This window comes from Hypanus sabinus, chromosome 12 (assembly GCF_030144855.1).
Source record: "Hypanus sabinus isolate sHypSab1 chromosome 12, sHypSab1.hap1, whole genome shotgun sequence".
In the NCBI taxonomy this organism is placed as follows: Eukaryota; Metazoa; Chordata; class Chondrichthyes; order Myliobatiformes; family Dasyatidae; genus Hypanus; species Hypanus sabinus.
This window is the reverse complement of record NC_082717.1, coordinates 88,020,564-88,039,821: the sequence shown is the minus strand read 5'-3', so window position 1 is coordinate 88,039,821 and position 19,258 is coordinate 88,020,564. Positions and strand designations below refer to the sequence as shown.

Below are 19,258 nucleotides of genomic sequence, written 5' to 3'. Positions count from 1 at the left end.
CATGGAGGTGAGGAAGTTACCTGGTTCAGCAGCCTGATGGCTGAGGATAAAAGACAGGATAGCGGGGGTCCTTGATGCTGCTTTCCTGTGACAGCCCTCTTTGTAGATGTGCTCAATGGTGGGGAGGGCTTTACACGTGATGGACTGGGTCATATCCACTACTTCGCAGGCTTTTCTATTCTTGGACATGGGTGTTTCAATAGCAGGCAGTCGGGATACTCTTCACAATGAGAAAAGTAAATGGACTGCAGATTTCAGAGATCCAAAAGAGACCATTACAACTGCTATATGTATCAGCACTTGAAACGTCAAAGTAAAAAATGTTACAGCATGGGCAGGGTGAGCCAAAAGCCCTCTGCAGTGTTCTATAATTGCATAACTCTGAAAACAGAAAAGGCTGGGGATGTGCTGGAGGTTAGGAAGTACTAATAGAGAGAGAACAAAGCTTTCTTCCCTCATGGTGCTCCATGGCCTGCTGAGTGTTTATGTTACACTTACACATTTCCCTTCACACAGAAAACATACCCCAGGAGCTGGGATAAACAAGCCAGCTGACTGAACGTGGCCGAGTGTGAGAGGTTTCCAGGAGGCTTTTCCTAAGGCAATGTCACATGGAATTGGAGAGGTTCAAGGAGCTGAACAGAATCCAAGAGATCAGGGCTACAGAGGTGAAGACAGGCCATTGCTGGTAGTTTATGGGAATGTGGCCATAACTGGAGGAGCTCAGAGATATGAGGGTTTTTGTATGTTGGTTACAGGAGGGTGAAGCCAAGGAGGGACTTAGACACACAATAAAGAGGAATTAAAACAAAAGTCAGTTTCACATCAGTATCACTTTCCTTCTGCCCTAACAAAACCTGCGACATCCAAAACCTTCTCAAAATGAATGCCACTCCCTTGTATGCCCTACCTTTCCTCCAATCAGTACTGTCCTTGGCACAAAGGGTTTGTTCGGTTCTTTTTTGATGCCTGGAAGAGACAAAAGGGATGATTTCAAAATCAACAGCACCTTCAGTTGCATTAAACTGCTTCACTAACAAGGCCATCAATAGTTTCCCTTTCAAAGGTGGTCTTGAATTTCTCCTTTTCACTAGGCACGTGTGCTTAGTTAGCTTAAGAATTTCAGGTAGTGCACAGGGCGCATATGTCAAAAGATAAACTAGCGCATATTTTTTCTAATATAAATCCCATCTATGATGGATGTAATGCTGAGGTAGCTACCTTAACTCGTATGTTCGGTCTTGAATAAAGTTAAATAATTTTTGGAGGGATATTTTTAGAATGCTATTCAAAATCATAGGTTTGGACCTACAACCTAATTCACTTATGGCAATCTTTGGGATCACTCTGAAGGAAGCAAGAAATATTTCTGCTTCCGCTCAATGTATTATAGCTTTTTCAACTTTATTGGCTAGGAGAGCCATTTTGTTGTATTGGAAAGATCCTCATCTACCTACTGTTTTTTTTTGCTCTCCTCCATTATGTCATGTTTAAGCTTGGAGAAAATTAGAAGTCGGACATTTGATACATCTTTTGAATTTGAGCAAACCTGGCGACCTTTCATTCAATATTTTCATATGATTTAAATTTTCTTTTTTTTTTACTTTTTTCCCCACTTTTTTAGGTAATCTTTTTCCCTTCTTCTCCGTGACATTTCAGATTTGACCAGAAGGATTTCCCCCCCTTTTTTGTAATTATATCCTCAAATGGAATGCCCAGTCTTTCTTTTTGTTTTAGGTCAGTTTAGTGGGCTTTTTTTTCTTCGCAATAATAGAAAATATGAGTCTTTTTTTCATGAACTGTTAAGAGGAGTTGTGGTTCCTTTTATATATTAGCTCAATATTATACTATATATGGTTTTGACAGTATACACTCCTTTTTTGTTTGTACTTTTATTGAAATATGTATAACTTCTCCTCTGATTTGTATTTGTCTTTATATTTTTAAATCAATAAAAAAAGATTAAAAATGAAGAATTTAAAAGGTTTCAATGCAGCCATGATAAAGGTTTGGTGATTTATGACCAAATCTGAAGAGTGTATGGCTGGCAGGTTGGTCACATTCCCAAGCCACAGCTTGGAAAATGCTGCCAGAGCAACCATGACACTCAACATACTGCACACAGTCTACACTGAGTGTAAATATATCAGAGGTACAGTGCATAGATGCTTAAAATTCATTCTAGCATTATAAATTCTGAACTGACCTGGCCAAATCCACTAGAACCATTTCCTTGATAGTATGACAAATATAATAAATGTTCGGTTAAGATTAGTGCAGTATAATTTTCTACATCAATTATATATTACACCACAAAAAATAAATAAATTAAATCCAAACTTATCGGATCAGTGTTTCCGATGTAACCAGGAAACTGGTACTTTTTTACATTCTACATGGTCTTGTTCTAAAATTCAACCTTTTTGGACAAATTTAAGACTTTTATTGGAACAAATTACAGGAACACAATTTCCTCATAATCCAATATTACTCTTATTAGGTGATATTGAAGGGATAAAACCAAAACTCAAACTAAATAAATACCAGAAATAATTTATAAAAATTGCACTGGCAGTAGCCAAAAAAGCTATTGCAGTTACTTGGAAATCGGATACATATTTAAGTATAGATCGTTGGAAGAAAGAAATCTATGGTTGTATTCCATTAGAAAAAATTACTTATAATTTAAGAGATAAATATGAAACATTTCTGAAAATTTGGAGCCCTTATTTACAAAAGACAGGATTAAATCTATAGATGTTCTGAAGATGAAACAATTGGTTATTTGGGGAAAGAAATAAATATACATATTAAAGTTATTACAAATTCCATGGAGCATGTGGAGATCTTCCAACAACCAGGCACTCTTTCTTTCTTTTTTTTTCTATAGGGCAGTTAGGGGGGAGGGGGGAAGGGTTATATACATTTTTTTTTCCATACTTCATTTTGTAACTACTTAAAAATGCAATAAAAAAAGTTAAAAAAAAACCCATTTCCATCTGCAATTTCCTCTCCCTGCCTCTTGCCTTGAAGCAACATAACTTCTGCCATTTAAACACTCCCATTACTCATGTGTTGAGGCTTTATAAGACATTGGTCAGACCACACTTACGAGGATTGTGAGCAGTTTTGGGCTCCTCATCTAAGAAAGGGTATGCTGGCATTGGAGAAAGTTGAGAGGAAGTTCACAAGAATGATCCCAGGAATGAAAGGGTTAATATTAAAGGGGCATTTGATGGTTCCAGGCCTGTGAATTGGGGGGGGGGGGGGGTGGAGAGGAGAGATCTCATTGAAACATATTGAATATTGAAGGGCTCAGATAGAGTGGACATGGAGAGGATGTTTCCTATAGTGGGAGAGTCTAGGACCAGAGGGTGCAGGCTCAAAGTACAAGGACGTCCCTTCAGAACAGGAGTTCCCAATCTTTTTAAGCTATGGACCAAGCAAGGGATCTGTGGACCCCAGTTTGGGAACCCCTGCTGTAGAACAAAGATGAGAAGGATTCGTTCTTTAGCCAGTGGGTGGCAAATCTATGGAATTCACAGCTGTTTAGGACAAGTCATTGGGTACATTTAAAGCAGAGGTAGTTAGGTTTTTGATTTGTAAGGGCATCAAAGGTTACAGGGAGAAGGCAGGAGCATGGCATTGAGGAGGGATAGTAAGTCAGCCATGATGAAATGGCGGAGAAGACTTGATGGGCCGAATGGACTAATTTTCTCCTAAGTCTTACGGCTGATGCACCATCAATAACTCTCGGAGACGTGAGTCAAGGTGGGCTTTTATTGGCTGGAAGAAAACACCGTCAGCAGCAAGAGACCACCACATAACATCCTAGAGACAGAGGGAGGCACAGTGCCTCCAATCACCTTTATACAGGGGTCTGTGGGAGGAGCCACAGGAGCAGTCAGCAGAGGGGGGCGTGTCCAGACAGGTATATGTAGTTCACCACAATGGCCCAACATGGACTTCACTCCCTTTGCACACTTCCCTTTAACACCACTCCCCTTTCAATCTGGTCTATCACTTAACAAAAGTTAAAACTTCAAACTCTTGTTAACCCTCCCTGACCTGATGAGAGTTTAAAGCTTTGTATCAGTTCCTTAGCTCCTTGTTCCAAGTCTGCAGCTTGATGCAGGTCTATGAAACGTTTGCTGAAAGTTTCTATTATTGAACTGCCATACCTCAGTTGCCCTTGCATCCTCCACATGAATGTTTCTTGTCGAAATCAGGCTCACATTACACCTCTCAATCCTATGCATCCCACTTACTATCAGTGTTTTCTCAAGTTGCTGTTCCCTGCTCACATGTGTTTACATGAACAGCATTAGGATTGGACAAAGTTCACAGGCTTCTTCTGAATTCCTTCCCTACATTAGAATCCACCAGAACCCTTCCCATTTCAATCAGTCGTCACTTCCCCGTTCCCAGGACATCCAAAGTAAATTTATTAACAAAGTACATACAGTATCTGTCACCCTATACGACCCCAAGATTCATTTTATAGCAGACATGCACAGTAGAATGAAGGAATACAATAGAAGTAATAAAAAACTACAAAGACTGATAAACAACCAATGTGCAAAGAACACAAACTATTCAAATACAAAAAAGCAAATATTATTATTAATAAACAATAAAGAAATAACACCGAGAACACGAGTTGTAGAGTCCTCGGAAGTGAGTCCCTGGGTTGCGGAATCAGTTCAGAGTTGTGGTGAGTGAAGTTATCTACACTGGTTCAGGAACTATAAAGCAGGAGGTACCACAGCATTAGGACAAGAACTGTTAGGATGGAAAGAAGCTTCTTCTCCAGGGCTGTGAGACTACTGAACTCCCTGCCACCAACCAGATCTCATCACGTATGAGTGTTAAACTGTTTACTTTTTAAAACTTGTGTTGTAAGTGCACCTTAGTATTTCTTAATTTACTTGTGGTAATATTACTTTATGTGTTGTATGTATGAGTTATATGTACTGTATTTGTATACCTTGTTCCAGAGGAAGTTTGGTTCATTTGGCTGTATATACATGTACAGCTGACAATACACTGAACTTGAATTAAATATTTAGGCAACAGTGTCTATACGGTTAATAAGTAATGAGAACCTTGAACTATGGTGCAATAGAATGTAGAACAAAGGAGGTTGCAAATAAAACTTTACAGATTAAACAAGAATAAGCCAAACGTTAATGGCACAAGCAAGCATGAAATTGAGGAAAGAACTTGTCAACAAACACGTGGACAGCAGAGGGCAGCATGACGGGGAAATCCGGTCGAAATCCAAAACAACTGAAATTCATTTATCAAAAAATAGTCAGCAAGATATTAAAATAATCCAAAGTTTCAAATTTGAAAATGAAAGTGGTATGGAAACAGATCAATTATGGGACAACCAGGATAAAAATTATAGGCAGCACACAGATCAAATATGTTATTATTTGGCTAGATTGTTTTCAAGGGAGAAAGAGAAGCTGGACCGAACAATGGAAGAGGAGCTTGGAAAGTAATAACTGCATTTAAGAGAAAAAGAATCTTAAATTATTTGAACAGAAGGAAGATAAAGCTCTCAGCCCTAAGATTGTACCTGGACATTTTTTTTTACAATAACTTAGGCAAGATGTTGAACTACACATATTTAATAATTTGGAGAAAGGATAACTTTATCTAAAAGAGAGAGAAAACAATGCAAATCTCAAGTCTGTCAGCTTAATATCAGAAAATAGGTAATTGAACATTTACTGAAGAAAAACACTACAATCCAAAAAATCTATTAATAGTCAACAAGCATTTTGAAAATATGCCTAAAAACACAATGTTTTATGAACAGCTTCTTCCCCTCCGCCATCAGATTTCTGAATGGACAACGAACCCATGAACACTACCTCACTATTTTTGCATTACTTAATTTTTTATATATCAAGTATATTTCAAAATGTAATTTGTATATTTTTTAATGTATTGCACTGTAATGCTGTCACACAACATATTTTATGACATATGTCAGTGGTGTTAAAACTGATTCTGGTTACTGATGTTCCAAGTAATGACTCTAGATTTCCCAAATGTCTCTGATAAAATGCAGACACATAACAGACTAAAGAATACCTCATTATTCACTTCCAGGGTAGATGAGCAGAATGGATAAGACAAATGGCCAGCAGCAAGACAGGCAAAGGATAAACTTTAATCCGAGTAGCACAAGATAGAAAGAACTGATCATTCGTTTTCACAGTATGCAATATTGTCGTGCCAACAGCAGAGCAATGATAAACTATCAATAGAAACACTGACATTCATGGATATACCTTGCCTGCTGAGTATTTCCAGAATATTCTATTTATTTATTTATTCAGTGATACCATATGAAACAGACCCTTCTGGCCCAATGAGTGGCACTGCTCTGCAACCCAGCCATTTAACTCTAGCCTAATCACAGGACAATTTACGATGACCAATGAACTTTCTAACCCGTAATCTTTGGATTGTGGAGGAAAACCATGCAGTGATGGAGAGAACGTACAGACAGCACTGGAACTGAACTCCAAACTCCAGAACACTCGAGCTGCTCTAACTGTTACACCACTGTGTCATTCTGTTATTACCCGTGGTAATTCACTTGTCTCCTGCAAACATTTGTTAATATCAGGCCCAGGACAGTAGTTTGCAGCTAGCCAGTTTCCCCATCATGAAACAAGCTGTTCTCCAACTGATCCCAGGGCCAAGCACCCTGAGCCCTTTCCCCGGTCATCTCCTCACTAAACTGGCATTGTTTCACCTTACAGTAAGGAAAACACCACCTCTGCAAGTCAGGAGGCTCACCACGACTAGCTCTCTGCATCAGAATTAGGCGGCACAGTGGCGTAGTGGTTGGCACAACGCTTTACAGTACCAGCGACCCAGGTTCAATTCCTGCCACCGTCATAAGGAGTCTGTACATTCTCCCTGTGACAACGCGCGTTCCGGTTTCCTCCCACCGTTCAAAGACGTACGAGTTGGTAGGTTAATTGGTTATTGTAAACCATCCTGTGATTAGGCTAGGGTTAAATCGGGGGTTGCTCGGGCTGATTCCGTGCTGTATCTCAATGTGGGTTCAGGCAGTGAGGTAGTGTTCATTTTGGCCCCATGGCAGCAGGAATTTGGGGTCTGACACAGCATCTCCTTCTCCCATCACAATAGTACAGCTCAGCACTGGGCCACAGACAGATTCCATTTCTTGTGCCAGGTACCACTAGGCAGAGAAAATGTATCTGCCATATGCCAGGCTAAAGCACCTTCTCCAATGGGTAATGCTGGCCCATTCCCCAGAACTGAGGAGGTCAGGGCGAGCTCCAGCTTCCCTCCCTGATGAAAGAGTGATATGTACTTCTCAGGTCGGCCCACATCACGTACACGTACAGGACCAACGGAGGTAAGAGACAGGGAGAAAGGGGTTCATTTGCAGACAAGCCTCTGTCCATTTTCAGCAAGTACTGTGGAAGTTGCAGCAAGGCAAGGGTTAAGGTAATGTCCAGGCAAGGATAGTTTAGAGATAGCGTGCAGTCAGTCCAAGCAAGAAAAGTTTTTGAAGAGCATAGTTTCCCTTTGAACAATAGGGGACTGGAGCCATTCGGCATTCTGAGACAAAGATGCAAACAAAAGATTCTAGGGTGGCAATTACTTAACTAATTCTGAAGTATTATTGGCCTTTAACAGGAAGATTACTAATACTTGTATTACCATACTGTGCTTGGCGATTGATTAAGCAAATAAGTAATTTGGACCTACACAAGGTTATCACCAATTGATCAATATCTGTAAATGCCAGTAAATTCTGTATAAAAATGGCATTTCTGTGTTCAAACTTTGGAACAGTGTGGTGACATGGGCCATGTTGTTCTCTTTGTGCATAAGTAAATAAAGTGTGATTGAGGAAGGAGAGTGAAAAAGTAACAACAGTAGTAACTGATAGAAGATCTCAATGGATAAATCGAACCATGTGCAGGTGGTGACTTACGGTTGTAGAGAGTAATAACGTGCAAACAGTTCAGTAGCTGCCTCTTGTACTCATGGATCCGCTTGACATGGACGTCAAAGATGGAGGAAGGATTGATCTTCAGCTTGTACTCTTTCTCTAAATAAGCCGCAAATTTCAGTTTGTTCTCCTAAAAACAAAGAGAATGAGATCACCGGAACAATAGGTGCTAAATTTTACCGTAAACACCGTCAAATGCAGTCACTCATAATGTCAAGAACACAGCAGCCAGAACAAGTCCTGACAGACAGCAAGGCAGTGCTGGCCAGATGAGGTCAGTTCACTGCTCTTGACAAGAGAGGAAAGTAGTGCTAAGGATGTTTTAACATTGTAGAGTTTTAGTATTGTATTTGAATGACGGTATCACAGACAGCAAAATGGTTCATTGACCCCATACAGGAGAATCAGATTTACGGCTCTGGATTGGGATTTGACCCTGCAACCTTGTCACCCAAGGGACATAGTTAAAAACCACTGTGACACAGACAACAAAGACTGGTTTAGCTTTAATTTTACACAGCTGACACTACAGAATAGTTTCCTGTACCTGTTTCACATTGGCCACATCTCGAATGAAAGCTTCGTTGTCGACGAAGGCCAGCAATTTCTTCAGCTGGTGCAGATCAGTGATGAAACCCTCTCCAATTCTCTGCAGAGAAAAAACATGAACCACCTAACCAGCGTTGTATGAAAAGTGCTGAGCCAAAGCTGGGGGCCTCTGACATGCACAATTCACCAGACAACAATGTGCATCTGTGTAGCAGCTTTAATACTGGGGAGTGACACCCTCACACAATAAAAAGTTTAGAGGGATGTGGGCCAAATGAGAGCAAATAAAATGAGATCAGGTGGCATCTTATTCTGCATGGACCAGCTCATGCCCTCGCCCTTTTGCTTTGTAATAAAGGAGGTCTTTCACATGGGAAGGCAGATGAAGCCTGTGTTTGATACAAGGAAACTTGCACAGTAGACTCAGCATCTGGATGGTTCTGGAACAGGATTCCTGGCGTGGAATTTGCAAGCTGGAACCTGGAACCAGATCCAAGTTCAAAGATGTCAAAGGAAGTGAAAAGAAGGCTCAGAGTCATAGAGTACTATAGTACCATAACAGGCCCTTTGGGCCATCAAACTGTTACTCTGCAAAGTCCCATTAGCCAGTTCCTGGATCACACCCCTCCATGCCCCTCCCAACCACGTACTTATTCAAACTTCTCATAAATGAAGAAATTGAACCTGCATCCACCACTTCCCCTGGCAGCTCGTTCCACTCACATCATCCTACGAGTGAAAAAGTTCCTATCCAGGTACCCCTTAAAAATTTCACCTTTCAGGCTTAACCCATGACCTCTCGTTCTAGCTCACCCAACCTCAGTGGAGGGAGCCTGCTTGCATTAACCCTATCTAAATCCCTGATAATTGTGTAGACCTCTATCAAATCCCCCCTCATTCTCCTATGCTCCACAGAATAAAGTTCTTACCTATTTAGTTATAATGCAAGAAGCTGCTACACTGGAAGGGGTGGCCACAGAAGAATTTTAGAACCAAGATGAAAATGTTAAAGTTGAGTGGCTGTTTAATGAGGAGCTGTTACAAAACACAATGAAACGTGGTGGCATGACAAGGGTTAATAGTTTTTAAACAGCGCAAAGCAACAGAAAAGTGCTCGGTAGAGGGGTCCGATTTCAAAATTCAAAGCAAATTTTATTATCACACTTCATTTTCTTGTGGGCATACTCACTAATCCATAGAATAGTAACCACAACAGAATCAATGAAAGACTGCCCAACTAAGGTGTTCAACTAGAGTGCAAAAGACAACAAACTGTGCAAATACAGAAAGATGAAATAATATTAATAAATAAATAAGCAACAAATATCGAGAAAATTAGATAAAGAATCCTTGAAACCAAGTCCATTGGTTGCGAAATCAGTTCAGTATTGAGGTGAGTGAAGTTATTCACCCTGGTTCAGGAGCCTGATGGTTGAAGGGTAATAACTGTTTCTGAACCTGGTGGTGTGGGACCTAAGGCTCCTGTGCCTCCTTCCTGATGGTAAAGATGAGAGAAGAAGAGAGCATGGCCTGAATGGTGGGAGACCTTTATAATATTTTCAAGTCCTTTAACTCCAGGACAGAACAGGAAAATTTCCTCTAAAATGTAGGAGACTGAGAGGTGGTCTTGCAGAGGGGCATTATAATTATGAGGGGCATAGCTAGGGTAAATATGCACAATATTTTTCCCCGAGTTGAGGCCTTGGTTTAAGGTGAGAGGGGAAAGATTTAATAGAACCTTGAGGGCAGAGTGTGGTACAGTACATATATGGAACGAGTTCCAAAAGAAGCAGTCATGCCAGTTAGCATAACAACTTTGAAAAGACAGTTGGACAAGTATATGGATAGGAAGAATTTCAATAAGTTTGGGCCAAATAGCACTAGATTGGATGGGCATCTTGGTTAGCATCAACCAGTTGGGCTGAAGGGTCTTTGTCTGGAATTAATGACCCTCACTAGAGCTGCAAGGTAAATGAACAAGGGCTGAGACCTGCCATTAGTAACAAAATCTAAGCCTTGGAACATACCCTGCACAGAAAACTATAATTGGCATGATAACAAGTTGCTCATCTTCCTGGCCATTAGGAGGACAACAGGGTGATCTAACAGATGTTTAAAATGAGTAAAGGATGTCACATGATAAATACATTGAGGATATCTTCTCAGTTAGAGATCCTTGAAAATGTGTGATAGGGAAAAGCTTTACATTTGATCTAGCACTTCAGAATCAAATCAATGCAGGATAACAAGAGGCGGATCAGCCAATGATTAACATACACTGAGTGAATGTTTGTGAGCTCCTGCTGTTGTAGCCCATCCACTTCAAGATGTGATGAGTTGTGAATTCGGAGATGCTTTTCTGCACACCATTGTTGTAACGCCTGGTTATTTGAGTTACTGTCACCTTAACCTCTCTCATTAACAAGGCAGTTTTGCCCACAGAACTAGAACATACAACACCTACAGCAGAATACAGGCCCTTCGGCCCACAAAGCTGTGCCGAACATGGACTTACTTTAGAAATTACATAGGGTTACCCATAGCCCTTTATTTTTCTGAGCTCCGTGTACCTATCCAGGAGTCTCTGAAAAGACCCTATCGTTTCCACCTCCACCACCAACGCAACCGCCCATTCTACACACTCACCACTCTCTGCTTAAAAAAACTTAACCCCGACATCCCCTCTGTACCTACTTCCAAGCACCTTAAAGCTGTGCCCTCTCGTGTTAGCCATTTCAGCCCTGGGAAAAAGCCTCTGACTATCCACACGATCAATGCCTCTCATCATCTTATACATCTCTATCAGGTCACCTCTCATCCTCTGTCGCTCCAAGGAAAAAAGGCCAAGTTCGCTCAACCTATTCTCAAAAGACATGCTCCCCAATCCAGGCAACATCCTTGTAAATCTCATTTGTACCCTTTCTATGGTTTCCACATGCTTTTTATAGTGAGGCGATCAGAACTGAGCACAGTACTCCAAGTGGGGTCTGACCAAGGTCCTATATAGCTGCAACATTACCTCTCGGCTCCTAAACTCAATCCCACAGTTGATGAAGACCAATGCACTGTATGCCTTGTTAACCACAGAGTCAACCTGTGCAGCAGCTTTGAGTGTCCTATTGACTCAGACCCCAAGATCTCTCTGATCCTCCACACTGCCAAGAGTCTTACCATTAATACAATATTCTGCCATTATATTTAACCTACCAAAATGAACCACTTCACACTTATCTGGGTTGAACTCAGAAACTGCTGCTTTCTGGCTGTTTTTATTCCTCATACCATTCTCTGTAAACTCCAGAGACTGTTGTGCATGAAAATCCCAGGAAATCAGCAGTTTCTGAGATACTCAAACCACCCTGTCTGGCACCAACAATCATTCCACAGTCAGAATCACTTAGATCACATTTCTTTCCCATTCCAATGTTTGGTTTGAACAACAACTGAAGCTCTTCACCATTTCTGCATGCTTTTAATGCATTGAATTGCTGCCACATGATTGGCTGATTATTTACATTAACGAGCTGGTGTACAGGTGTACCTAATAAAGTGACCATTGTGTATAGTTGGGTCAGCTACTGTGCAAGCACATCATGTTCTTTCAGGGGAATGTACTGTCGCTAAACTGAAAATCTAAAATAAAAATAGAAAATTCTGGAAATGCTTAACAGGTCATGGAGAATCTATGGAGGAAGGAGGGAAGTTAATATTTCATGATCACATCCTTTCATCTGTTCCCAATTGCTAAAATCCATAATGGGTATTCAGAATAAATCCCTCACCTCGGCAATGATGTCTGCAAGACCTGGGTTACATAACAGTAGCCAACGTCTTGGAGTGATCCCATTTGTCTTATTCTGGAACTTTGCTGGCTCAATTTCATAGAAATCCTTAAAACTGGAAAGAGGAAAGAACACATTAAAACCAGCTGAGATTCTTTTCTGATTTAGCACTGATAGGTAGAGCGGCAGGAACATAGAACAGGAAAATGCTTTGATGTAACTTACAACTGGACAGGCAATGGATAAACATGGACCAACGAGCAGTACTGAATCCCACTTACCCTTCTGATTCACCGCTACAATGATCCTTGCTCAGGGCCGGGGGTACAAACTCACATCTCTTTAGAACAGAGCTGATGGGGAATTTCTTTAGGCAGAGAGTGGTGAATTTGTGCAATTCATTTCCAAAGTTGACTGTGGAGGCCAAGTCATTGGGTATATTTACAATGGAAGTTGATAGGCTCTTGATTAATCAGGGCATCAAAGGTTATGGGGAGAAGACAGGAGAATAAGGTTGAGAGGGATAATAAACCAGCCATGATAGTATGGTGGAGCAGACTTAATGGGCTGACTGGCCCAATTCTGCTCCTACACCTTTAAGGTCTTATGGCCAGGATGGTGACAGTAATTGGACGATAGCATTTCTACATCCACTGAAAGCTTATAACAGTTTTTGGTGTGGTGATCTAACCATAAGTAAATAAGTAAAAGTCATCCACAACTAGGCATATGCAAACAATCCCCAATTTACATAACCACATAACTTCTAAACCATGTTGTTATATTTGTAAATGCTTCAGATATTATATCTTATTTATGTTACAACCTTCCTCAACTATCTTGTAATTGTTTTGAATTAGCAACTAAACACTGAACCCAACTCCTTTGCATGACCTGGTTCCCCGTGTCAGCATTCCGAGGGTGAGTGATTAAGTTTGTGTCACAAGTTAGCAATGGTGTCATTCTACACAATCTGTCCAAACTGCATTACAACAGGACACACCAGAGGGTCTTATAATTTTTTTAAAAAAACGTTTTCAAGTTTTCATATTTAACAAGCACATTGGCTTCATACAAGTAAATGTGATTACTACCTTGAATATAAAGTTTTAATTTATAACCCTGGTTGTTTATCTCAAACTGAAGAATAATACTCTTTAGCTATGGTAAAAGTTTACCAACAAGTGATACTTTAAATAAGCATGCTCACTCAAACAAATATTATCTCTAAACTCAATATAATCCTAAACTGCCTAATGTCAGTGTTATTCCTCCCCTCCACCTACATTCAAGTGGAATTCAGTATCATTGCAAGCCTGGCCTTCTCCTATCCTTCTCTAGTCCTTTTGATCCATTGCTGCCCCTGTGCTAACTGAGGAACAGATCAGGAGGCAGGTTTCTGGAAAGGTGAAAAAAATAACTGGGTTGTTGTCATAGGCAAGTTCAACTCCCTGCAGATTAAGTGGCATCTCCTTTGTGCAAAAAGTTCAGATGGGGTAGAATTGGGGATTCCTGACACAATATGTAAACAGGCTGACTAGGGGAGAGACCACATTGGATTTTGTGCTCAGCAATGAACCTGGTCAGGTGTCAGATCTTACAGTGGGCGAGTATTTTGGAGACAGTGATCATAACTCCCTATCTTAGACATGGCCTTGGACAGAGATAGGAGTAGGTATGGGGTAAGTATTTAATTGGGAGAGGGAAAATTATGATGCTATTAGGCAGGGACTAGAGAGGGCAAATTGGGCACCCAGGGAAATGCATAACAGAAATGTGGACATTGTTTAGGGAGCACTTGCATGGAGTTCTGGATAGCTTTGTCCCATTGAGGCAGGGAAGGGATTGAAGGGTGCAGGAACCATGGTTGACACAAGAGATCGGGAACATTTAGTTAAGAAGAAGAGTAAGTAAGAAGCATAATTAAAGTTCAGGATGCAAGGATCAGACAGAGATCTAGAAAGATACAAGGTGACTCGGAAGGAACTTAAGAATGGACGAGAGTGAGAAGGAGACATGAGAAGGCCTTGGCGAATAGCAATTAAGGAAAAACCCCTAGGTGTGCTACATGTACATGAAGAACAAGAGGATGACCAGAGTCAGGGCAAGACCGATCAGCAATGAACAGGCAGTATGCCTGGAGTTGCAGGAGGTAGGGAAGATCCTTAATGAATACTTTGCTTTAGTATTCACCAGTGAGAGGGACCTTGACGATTCTGACAACAGCATTAAACAGGCTGATATGCTAGTACACAGCAACATTAAGAAAGAGGATGTTCTGTATCTTTTAGACCAAAAGATATTGGAGCAGAATTAGGCAATTTGGCCCATTGAGTCTGCTTCGCCATTTCATTGTGACTGATCCATTTCTCCTCTCAGGTCCAATCTCCTGCCTTCTCCCTGAAACCTTTCAAGCCCTGACCAATCAAGAATTTATCAACCCCTGCCTTAAATAAACAAAGACTTGGCCTCCACAGCTGCCTGTGTCAACAAATTCTGCAGATTCACCACTCTCTGGCTAAAGAAGGTCCTCCTCAGCTTTCTACAAAGAGCCGCACTATTTTGAGGCCGTGTCCTCTGGTCTTAGACAATCCCACCATAGTAAACATCCACTCTATCAAGGTCTTTCACCATTCAATAGGTTTCAATGAGGTCACCCCTCATTCTTCTAAATTCTAGTGAATTCAGGCCCAGAGCCATCAAACACTTCATATGACAGGCCTTTAAACCTGGAATAATTTTTGTGAGCCTTCTCTGAACCGTTTCAAGTTTCAGCACATCCTTTCTAAGAGGCCCAAAATTGCTCACAATACTCTGTGAGGCCTCACTAGTGCTTTATAAAGTCTCAACATTACATCCTTGCTTTTATACTTTAGTCCTCCTGAAATTAATACTAACATTGCACTTGCCTTCCTCACCACAGACTCAACCTGCAAATTAACCTTCAGGGAATCCTGCACAAGGACTCCCAAGGCCCTTTGCACCTCAGTTTTTTGTATTTTCTCTTAATTTAGAAAATAGTCAACCCTTTCATTTTTCTACCAAAGAGCAGGACCATACACTTTCCAACACTGTATTCCATTTGCCATTTCTTTGGCCATTCTCCTAATCTGTCTAAGTCCTTCTGTAGTCTTCCTCTTTCCTCAAGTCTACCTGCCTCTCCATCTATCTTTGTATTATCTGCAAACTTTGCAACAAAGCCATCAATTCCATCATCCAAATCATTGATACATAACATGAAAAGAATCCATCCCAAAGCATAGTCTGATTAGGGACAGCAAACCTGGTTTTGTGAGGGGAAGATCATGTCTCATGAGACTGAATGAATTTTTTCAGGATGTGACAAAACACATTGTTGAACGTAGAGCAATGGATGTAGTGTATATGGATTTTAGTAAAACATTTGATGAGGTTCCCCATGGTAGGCTCAATCACAAAATCAGGAAGCATGGGATCCAGGGAAACTTAATTATGTTGATTTTGAATTGGCTTGCCCATAGCGGGCAAGGGGTGATTTTGCTTGGAGGGCAGCGACCTGTTCTAGGACCGCTGCTCTTTGTGGTATTTATAAATTACTTGGATGAGGAATTAAAACAGTGGATCCATAAGTTTGCAGATGAAGGTTGATGACATTGTGGATAATGCAGAGGTTGTCGACGGTTACAACAGGACATTGACAGAATGCTAAACTGGGCTAAAAAGTGAAAGATGAGTTCAACCCTGAAAATTGTGTAATGATTCATTTTGGAAAGTCAGATTTGAAGGAAGATTACAGGGTTAATGGCAGGATTCTTAGCAGTGTGGAGGAAGAGAGAGATCTCGGGGTTTATGCCCACAGATCCCTCAAAGTTGCCACACACGTTGATAGGGTTGTAAAGGTGGCATATAGTGTGTTGGCCTTTATTATTCAAGAGCCACCAGATAATGTTACAGTTCCATAAAGTCCTGGATAGACCTCACTTAGAATATTATGTTCAGTCCTGGGTGCCTCATTATAACAAGGATGTGGAAGCATTAGAGAGGGTACAGAGGATGCTGCCTGGATTAAAGAACATGTCTTGGCAGGATACTTTGAGCCAGCTCAAGCTTTTCTCTCTGGAGTGAAAGAGGATGTGAGGTGACTTCATAGACTTGTACAAGATGATAAGAGGCACAGATGGAATGGATTGTCAGAGACTTTTCCCCACCCAAGGGGGCTGGGTGACTGGAGGAAAGTATAGACAGGAAAACTGAGGTAAGATATTAACAGAGAGTGGTGGTTGCGTGGAGCACACCACCGGGGTGGAGGTAGAGGCAGATACATCAGGGACATTTAAGAGACTCTTAGATAGCCACATGGATGATTTTAAAAAATGGGAGGGCTATGGGCGGTGGAAGGGATAGATTGATATCAGAGTAGATTAAAAGATTGGCCTGTATTGTACTGTACTGTTGGCGCAGTGAGTGGTCACTAATCTGCTGCCAGAGGAAATAGTTGAGGCAGATACAGTGACAACATTTATAAGGCAGTCAGCTATATGAATAAGGAAAGTTTTGACCAGGGGTCCCAACCGTTTTTTAATGCCGAGGACCAATACCATTGAGCAAGGAGTCTGTGGACCCCAGATTGGGAACCCTTGGTTTACGGGGATAGAGACAGAAAAGCCAAATGGGATGAGCTCACCTGGGCATCTTGTTCAGCATGGATGAGATGGGCTAAAGGGCCTGTATTACTCTACAACTCTAGGACTAATAGGACATAGAAAATTATCCAAAGAATGGGATTGCTCAGTGAAGCAGCATAGATTTCTTGATGATTTGACTTCTTATATCATAAAAAAAATAGTGAAAAGAACCACCAGGGTATTTATAAAAAAAGCCTTTACTGATATCTCAGCAGTTCAGACAGCATCTATGGAGAGATGAGCAGTCAACATTTCAGCCCAAAAAACTTCAACAGCCAGTACTGATGAAGGTTTCAGTGCAAAACATCGATTCTTCTTCAATAGATGCTGCCTGACCTACTGAGTTTATCCAGCATTTTTTCTGTTTTGCTCCGGATTTTCAGCATCAGCAGAATCCCTGTGTTTATTTTGCTGATATCTGTTATTTTTTTTTTACCTTAAACATCATTTTTTTCTACAGCTCTTGCCAGTTTAATTTTAATATCACATGAAACAATTTAAGTGTTTATGCTCCTTTAAAATCATTCTCCAATTTGGCTAAAATTTACAGGCAACATTATAAATTTTTACAGCTTAAAAAAAGACAATGCAACAAAGGACACTTATTGCAACAGCAGCAAGACCTGAATACGTCAAACACAAAAAACAGTCACCCTGCATGAACGGAAAATGTGACATTAAAAGAGAAATTCACGAGACTTTTGGACTAAAACAGTTTAAGTGTTTTGCCTCAATTTACAAATGATATCCTTTGAGTCAAAACAAATGAATACATTTTTACAGGTATAAAAAGATCAGAAAAACAGCTTCCATTGTCATTAAGGACCCCACCACCCAGGACATGCCCTTTCCTCATTGTTATAATCAAGAATAAGCTACAGAAGCCTGAAGGCACATACTCAGCAATTCAAGAACTACTGCTTCCCCTCCGCCAGGAATCCTAAATGGACATTAAACCCATGAACACTACTTCACTTTAAAAAAAAATTCAGGTTTTTTTGCACTGCTTATCATAATTGAACTATACATACACATACATATTTACTGTAATTCAGTTTTTTAAAAAAATTATCATGTTTTGCATTGTACTGCTGCTGCAAATTTAACAAATTTCATGACATGCTGGTGATATTAAACCTGATTCTGATTCTTTAACACATCTTTTCATCTCTCTGGGTCTATACTCGCTGGTACAGGATGGAGGGGCGGGGGTAATATCATTGAAATCTGCTGGATAGGTGGGCCACGGAGAGGTTGCTTCCACTAGTAGCAGAGTGTGGGATCTGAAGGTACAGCATCAGAATGAAGGGGGGGGAGGCCTTTAGAACTGAGATGAGGAGGGATTTCTTCAGCCACAAGGTGGTGAATCCATGGAATTTGTTGCCATCGGGTGTAACTATGGCAAGCCATTGATAGCTTCTTGATTGGTAAGGTTAAGGGGAGAATGGGGTTGAAATATATATATTTTAAAAATCAGCCAAGGTGGAATGGCGAAACAGCCTCGATGTGCCAAATGGCCTAATTCTGTTCCAACACCTTGTGGTCTGATTTTAAAAAATGATTCAGATCAATACGAGTTGCAATAAGGCAAGACAGTGAAACAGTAGAGGAGGAAGGTGGGAGAAAGGACTTCGCTGGTCACCCTGCCCAGTCAGGCCTACAAATCCTGCTGACTACAGAAGCTGATCTTCACCCTTGATAATGTTTTGAGTAATCAGTTGAATAAAATAAAATCATTTTAAAATAGCCAGTGGACTGATAGCTTTAACTTTATGGGTGTGGGGAATACAAAGAGGTGGGAGTTCTTTTGAAATATTAGAGCGAGAAGGGATAAATTATGGAGGCAGGTTTTATAGCACATACATGAAAACGTGGCTTAGAAACAGTCTATTCATGTTGACTTCCTATCAAGCCATCATTTCAATCACATTCCTCCTTTCTTTCCCCAAAACTTGTAAATCAGGTTTCCTCAAGTGTCCATTCAATTTCCAGGAAACGCCTTGATTGATAGGCCTCACACTAAGAGGCGACTTTACTGACATTTAAAACGATAAATCATTTGATGCAGTGAATAGAAAGAAACTTTTTCATGTGGGAGCAGAGTAGAAAATGAGATGGCATAAACTTAAAATCAGAGCTTGCTTTACAGTAGTAGAGCAGATGAATATTCCTCATCTCAGTAGAAATTCCCCCAAAATGTTGCTGTAGCTAGGTCAATGAAATTTTTCAAAATTTACGACGAGATAGATAAC

At 40.7% G+C, this 19,258-nt stretch overlaps 2 protein-coding genes across 3 annotated transcripts in view; one reads left to right on the top strand and one right to left on the bottom strand.

Annotated features, from left to right (window-relative positions):
- Positions 1 to 19,258, bottom strand: part of LOC132403109 (glycogen phosphorylase, brain form) — a 113,163-nt gene that overhangs the window by 19,305 nt on the left and 74,600 nt on the right. The window contains exons 12-15 of the mRNA XM_059986401.1: positions 12,343 to 12,457; positions 8,559 to 8,660; positions 7,994 to 8,141; positions 911 to 969 (exon numbers count right to left, since the gene is read on the bottom strand). Coding sequence (XP_059842384.1) covers positions 911 to 969; positions 7,994 to 8,141; positions 8,559 to 8,660; positions 12,343 to 12,457 — 424 coding nt within the window. The remainder of the gene's footprint in view (positions 1 to 910; positions 970 to 7,993; positions 8,142 to 8,558; positions 8,661 to 12,342; positions 12,458 to 19,258) is intronic.
- Positions 1 to 19,258, top strand: part of abhd12 (abhydrolase domain containing 12, lysophospholipase) — a 210,108-nt gene that overhangs the window by 186,140 nt on the left and 4,710 nt on the right. The gene's annotated exons all lie outside the window — the stretch shown is intronic.